This window comes from Mandrillus leucophaeus, unplaced genomic scaffold, assembly GCF_000951045.1.
Source record: "Mandrillus leucophaeus isolate KB7577 unplaced genomic scaffold, Mleu.le_1.0 Scaffold677, whole genome shotgun sequence".
NCBI lineage: Eukaryota > Metazoa > Chordata > Mammalia > Primates > Cercopithecidae > Mandrillus > Mandrillus leucophaeus.
This window is the reverse complement of record NW_012107330.1, coordinates 982788-990172: the sequence shown is the minus strand read 5'-3', so window position 1 is coordinate 990172 and position 7385 is coordinate 982788. Positions and strand designations below refer to the sequence as shown.

The window sequence follows — 7385 nt, the reverse complement described above, 5'->3', positions numbered from 1 at the left end:
TAACATTTCTTAGGAAAAAGCCATAGGAGAAAGTTTCAAGACCAGGAAATAGGCGAAACATTGTTAGACTTGACAACAAAAGCATATTTCATAAAAGGAAAAATTGATTACCTGGACCTCACAAATATTGATACCTTTTTCTCCACAAAACATTTTCTAAAGAGGGTGAAAAGACAAGTTACAGACTGGAGGGAAATATTTGAAATTCACGTATCTGACAAAGGATTTGTATTTAGAATAGATGAAGAACTCTTCAAATGCAGCAGTTAAACAAACACACCAACAAAATAATTCAGTTAGAAAATGGATGAATAATATGAACAGATATTTCACTGAAGACTGTATGGGGATCATAAATAAACACATTAAATGATGTTCAACCTCATTAGGTATTAGAGAAATGCAAATTAAACCACAAGGGGATATCACTACATATATATAAGAATAGTCATTTTTTTAAATGACATCAAATGCTGCCAAGGATGCAGAGAAACTAGATCATTTATACGTTGCTAGTGAGAATGTAAAATGATACAACTACGGTAAAAAAGCATATGGAATTTTTAAATAAAACTAATGTGTTTACATTTGACTCAGCAACTTCATATTTGGGCATTCGTCTTGGACAAAAGAAAATTTATGTTTGTACAAAAATCTATAAACAAATGTTTTTAGTAACTTTATTTATAATATCCCCAAACCAGAAATAGCAATAACTCAAATGTTCTTCCATGAGTGAAGAGTTAAAGAATGGTATATCAGTACCCTGGAATATTACTCAGCCATCAAAAGGAATAGATTATTGATACACTCAACGACTTGAATGGATGTCAAGGGAATTATTCTGAGTGATAAAAGTCAATCCAAAAGCTTAGGTATGGTAGATTCTGATTATATAGCATTCTTAAAATTACAGAATTTTAAAGATGGGGAACAGAGTAGTGGTTGATTGCCAAGGGATTGGGTTGGGGGGACTATTAATAAAAGGGTAGCACAAGAATTCCTAGTGATGGAACTGTTCTTGACTTTGGTGCTGGTCACATGTGATGCAGTTGCATAGAACTAAACACACAAGAATGCACGTGAATAAATGAATACATGTAAAACTGGGGAAATTGAGTAAGGTTGATGGAGTATATCAATATCGGTTTCTTTTCATGATATTATTATGCAGGATGTTACTTGTCATTGAGAGAAACTGAATGAAGGGTACACAGAATTTCTCTGTAATATTTCTTGCAACTTCATATGAATCTTCAATTACTTGGGAAGCGAATGCATACATAGTATAATTAGTTGCTTAAACTTTGGAAAATAAATAAAAAAAATAATATTTTTACAGACGCTATAATATGTAGAAAATAAAAATTCATAATTGAAATATTTAAGAAAATGTGATATGGTGTAATCATTAACCTTATGGGTATAAAAATCATTTAGAATGAGAATGGGAAATATTCTGTTCACAATAACAAACTATATATACTTTGCACTAAATTCAATTGGAAGGGTAAAGGACTTACATGAAAAATCAAAGATAATATAATATTAATGTACATAAAATGAGGATGGAATATTTCTGAATGAAAAGCCTTGTTGTGAAATGTTTAAAATTTTCCAGTTTACACTGTTGTGTGTAAGTATATAATATATATAGTGTTATTTAAATAAAATTTCTATTTGAAGGAGTTGTAATATGATTTTAAAGCTCACATGAAAGATACCATGTTTGAAAATTACCAAAATATTATTTTAAAATGTATTTGAAAATAAGATTATTTGATGTGGTGGACTTACAGCCTTTTCTTAAATTAACATCTTCCTAAAAATGTAAATGAAATATGTGGAACTCATTAGGAAGAAACTAAATATTTTTAGAAGACAAACAGATGCATACATATAAAAGATATTTATATCCAATACAGTTAATATTTTAAATTTAATAGATAAGGATCATTTATTTAATAGTTTGTGTTAGCATAGTCTCTCTCACTGAAACAAGCACATGCCTACCTCCCACCTTTACCTATGTAAATTTATTGTATCAAATAAGTCAATGTTTATCAAATTTAGATGGTAAAAAATATAATTCTCTAAAAATTGAAGGGATCTGATTAGACAAACAATGGTAAATTTATGTGATGGGGAAATTTAAAAATTTTGAAATTTATGTCAAACCTTGGTTTTATTGAGATACTTCATAGAATAAATATATTTCTGAAACCCTAATAAAATTAGCTCATCTGATTAAAATCCCATACTTTTATGATGGAAGCTGAATTCTGGATTTTATCTCAAATGTTCTTCCTCCTTCTCCTGCCCCTAGTATTCCCTTCCTCTGCCTTTTGAAACCCGTAGTACCCAGGGTTTTTTGTTTAATTTTTTTTTTTGCTAATATATTATTTTTCAGAGAAATTTTATATTCACAGCAAAATTGAGTGAAAGGTACAGGAAAGGAATTTCCCATATTCTCTTCCCCCAACCGCGCTGTGCCTGATATATGCATAGCTTCCCCCATTATCAACATCCCCCGCCCCCAGAGTGGCACATTTGCTATCACTGATGAACCTATATTGCCACATCATTGTCACCCAAAGTCGGTTTGGATTCACTCTCCAGTGGGTTGTGTTCTATGGGTTTGGACAAGTAAATAAGGACATTTATCCACTATTGTAGAATCATGTGGAATAACTTCACCACCCTAAAAATTCTCTCTGTTCACCTGCTCATTCCTTACCTCGCAATTCCTAGCAACCACTGATATTTTTACTATCTCTATATTTTTGCTTTTTCAAAATGTCATGTAGTTGAAATTATACACTGTGTAGCCTTTTCTTGTTGGCTTCTTTCACTTCATAATATGTGTTTAAGTTTCCTCCATATCTTTTCATGGCTTGATAGCTCTTTTTTTTTTTTTTTTTTTAGCACAGAATAATAGCCAATTTATCTAGTTTATTTAGCCATTCACCTAATGAAGGACATCTTGGTTGCTTTCAAATTTTGGCGATGGTTTAAAAAGCTGCTATAAACGTCTGTGTGTAGATTTTTCTGTGTTAATACGTTTTTAAGTCCTTTTGGGTAAATACCAAGGAGCATGATTACTGGATGGTATGAAAATAATTTGTTTAGTTTTATAAGAAAATGCCAGATTATTTTCCAAAGTGACTGTACCATTTTGCATTCTTACCCAGGAATTAGTGAGAGTTGGTCATTTTATATTTAAGTGAGGCCTTCTCTGATTTTTTCGTGAGACATTTCCTTTTTCCAAACTCATTTAGCAGTCTCTATCCTTATACTGACATCTATTGTGTGTGTGTGTGTGTGTCTGTATGTGTGTGTGTGTGTGTGTGTGTGTGTGTGTGTGTGTGTATATTTTTGCTTTTTGAGGCAAAGTCTCACCCTGTCTCTCAGGCTGGAGTATAGTGGTGCAGTAGTATGATCTCAGCTCACTGCAACCTCTGCCTCCTGGATTCACGCAATTCTCCCACCTCAGCCTCCCAGGTAGCTGGACCTCAGATGTGCACCACCACGCCAGGCTAATTTTTTGTTTTATATAATTTGGTTGAGACTGAGTTTCACCATGTTGGCTAGGCTGGTCTCGAACTCCTGACCTCAAGTGATCCACCTGCTTTGGACCCCCAAAGTGCTGGGATTACAGGCATGACCCACTGCGCCCGGCCTGACATCTGTTATATCTTTTGTTAAGCGTATGCAAACCCCTCAGGACAGGACAGAAATATGTCTCCTTTCCTTTACAATACTTCACTGTAGCCTTGAAGTTTTTTGAATGAAACTAGAAAATTTGTGAATGAATTAAGAAATTCTGGTGTTTCAGACTGCCAGGCAAATGATCAAGTATTTATCATCACCTAACAGCATTTCATTTTGCAAATCTCTATACAATCACAATGTCTTATGCTAAGATTATAATCAAACAATACTCACTATTGTTACTATAATATTTTTTTCAAATTTTTCTTGGCAGTTATTTTATGGGTTAAATACATGATTGATTTATGTGAAAAGGAATTGCATTTGAAGTTATTGACTCTTTGCCCCAGCTTTTCAGCTGGAAAAAAGCAAAGCTCTTGCTGTAATAAGTGCTGAACCTTTTAAAAATAAAATCTAATGAGGTTAGTATATATCCTTGACATTTTATTTTCAACCGAAGTGAAGGTCATAGCTGAAAAGTCGCAAAGATGAATTTATACAGCAAATAAACAATGCTATTATTTTGCAAAGAAAATGCAATATTCCTGTCTATAGCCTCTTGCATGTAAAAGGGTGTTTGTGATGCCTGATTTTAGTATTCAAGCCCTGTTATCTTTTCATTTCTTATATTTTGTAATGTAGAAAGAGTAATACACCTAACTTATCTATTAAAGAGTAGTATAAAATGTGTGTGTTACCATTAATATTCTAGTATTTTATTATTTGAACTTTACATTTAAATCAAATCTACTTTGTATTTGTTGGGTACTAATTCTTTGGTGGAAGTAGGTAATTATTCTATTTCCTTGGTGAACTTCTTTCTGACTTCAGAGTTTAGTCATACATGTTTAAGTCCCTCAAGTCTACCGTCTTTGGTTTTTACAACAAAACTGTACATTTCCAATGAAACAATATGTCAACATGAGTTTGGAAAATAAGCGGCTGAATTATAGTTAAATGGTAGAAAATCTGCCTTTTGGGGTACAATGTACAACAGGATTTCTTAACTGCTTTCGTATTATATTACTAATACATAACATGAGATTGCTCTATTAAATTTGTACCAGATCAAGACAATTTTAATAGTAAAAATAGTTTCATTTATTTAAAAAGTCATCAACAAAGTTCCAATGCCAAAAAACATGTCAAAATGGTCACTTTATATTGTTATCTAGTTAATATATTTTTTAGAGCAAATATTCCAAATTTTGTAATTTGTTCCTTTTAAAAAACAAGCATAAGATAGGTATCTAATTTAGAATTTCCTTTATTTTAGATGAACTCACAAATTCGTCAGAAACCAGATTGTCTTTAGAAGACCTCTTTAGGAAAGACTTTGTGCTTCATGATCCAGAGGCTCGATGGATCAACGGTAAGTGTCTCTTTTCAAACATTGTATTCATTTTGAGTTCTGTATAATTAAAATTTTAAAAAATGATATTTGTAAGCTGAGCACAGTGGCTCTTGCCTGTAATCCCAGCACTTTGGGAGGCCAAGGCAGGAGAATCGCTTGAACCTGGGAGGCAGATGTTGCAGCTGTCTCTTATACACATCTAGATGTGTATAAGAGACAGGCACTCCAGCCTGGGTGACAGAGTGAGATTCCATCTTAAAAAAAAAAAAAAAAAAAAAAGATGTATGTAGTTAATATTTTAATTGAAAGTATACTGCAAAAATTACATGGGTATTGTTTAAATTAAAACCTTGGTTCTTGTGAGAGAAAATCAATTCCTAAGAGAGGGCGTCAATAAATTATTTGACAAACACATTGGGTTGACAGTTTTGTGTCTGCTGCTCTCATGATCATTAGTTATATGACTTTAAGGATATATTACATCTCTAGCACATCCCTAGATAATTTTTCTCAGTTTGGCAGTGCACATTTTGGGAGCTAGTACATAGAAATGTGAAGTGCTTCAAATTTGACAATATGATTGGTTTTTGTTTTTCTCTGTGGCTTTTCTTTTTAAGCTTAAGTGTTACGAACTAGTGAGACTCTATGCAAAGTTGAAATGACTTGGAAATATATGGTACTTTGTTTCTTTTCTGGCCTGGCAAATGGGATTCCTTAGGTTCTCTTAAGTCAATCTCTGACATAAAAATAAGAAAATAAAACCACTGAGTGGCTTCATGGGCTTCGCTTTGTCTTTATGGAAGATAATAAGGGCATAATGTGTTGGTGAAAAGAAAATTAGTTTTTAATCCTTTGAATATTCTAATTTGCCCAACCATACTAATCATTATGGTTGGATCGCTGTTAATCTTTCCCCTTCACTTTATTTGGGCATAATATCTTTGCTTATTTGCAAGGCATAGAGTGTAGTATTTGTATAATAGATGAAAGGAGACTTGCCCTTGTATCTAATAAAGATCGTCATATTTAGAGTCCATTCCTTCTTCTCTCTTACTCTAATTAAGTGTATTTATGCTGGTGAATTAAGCCTTAATTTATGGGAGCTATAAAAAGAATGTAATTTAACCCATGAGGGCAAAGGCCAAATCACATGTGTTTACTTGACACTGATATGTCTCTTGGAGATCTGTAGACACTCGAGATCTGTGTTTTGAATAAATGAATGAATGATTTTAATTGATATGCAGTCTCATTTTCACATGAACTGAAATTTTAATTGAAATCAGTTGGAAGATAAATGTGTATTGTGGTAATGATATTACGTGTGAAGAACACAAGGTAGCATTTTTCTTAACAAATCTGTATATATTATTTTGAATTGTTTATAAATTTGAGGCTAGACATATTTTTGCTTTGCACTATGATTATTTCACATGTATACTATAATGAATGCTGTGGCTAAAGAAGGCTAATAAAAAAGATGTATTATCACCAAACATTGTCCAAATATGCAAATCTGTCATAAATAATTCTTCTAATGTGTGATTATAATTATGCCAATCACCTGTTTATTCTGTAGCAAATATTTTCTATTGAGAGAAATGACAAAATGGAAGTTGCTAGAATTTTTTTTAACTATAGTATTACGAGTTGTTAGATTTGAAATGCTGAATAATCTTGTTTTATTCACCATGTTTTTGGACAAATTATAGAAATTTTGTGGTCTTTGACTTTGGAAAGCATGAAAAATTACGGGTCTCATCTCCCTTCTCAGGTTAGCTTGGACTATTTAGAGGCATTTACTCCTGTGTATAGCTGACACTGTGATATTGAAGCTCCAAAGGACAGGACAGATATTTAAGTGGTGAACTGCATGCTAAATTAAGCCATATTTCAATATCTAGGACACAGATTCTACTCTTATACTTCATAGGTTACCAAAATAATATATTTGGAGTTTATCGTTTTTCAAGTAATTTCTTTATTAATCATTGATTAAATTTGATCCTGAGAAGGCATCCTGGGACAAAGCTGCAGGGTTATTAAAATGTTCTAAGTGATACCTAAATATGTAATTTTCATAAAGAGTTTGCCAAAAAGACATCTCTTTAAATTGCAATAAACAGAACATGAGCTCTGAAAGCATGCAGTTTTTATAAACACCATCGAAGGAACTTCTCAGTGTCTGTAGATTGTGTGCAGAGTTACTTTTTAAGTACAGGAGTGGATTTGTGCTTTTATCCAACCCAGATCTTTCTGGCAAGTACTAGATACTTGGCCTATTTACATATTCTTCACATAGCCTGGAAATTCAATGGGA

At 32.5% G+C, this 7385-nt stretch overlaps 1 protein-coding gene across 1 annotated transcript in view; it reads left to right on the top strand.

The window, feature by feature from the left end:
• Positions 1 to 4987: 4987 nt before the first annotated feature.
• The window catches only part of DPP10 (dipeptidyl-peptidase 10 (non-functional)), a gene marked incomplete at its 5' end in the record, with an annotated part of 598060 nt that continues 595662 nt past the window's right edge, over positions 4988 to 7385 (top strand). The window contains one exon of the mRNA XM_012002083.1: positions 4988 to 5083. Coding sequence (XP_011857473.1) covers positions 4988 to 5083 — 96 coding nt within the window. The remainder of the gene's footprint in view (positions 5084 to 7385) is intronic.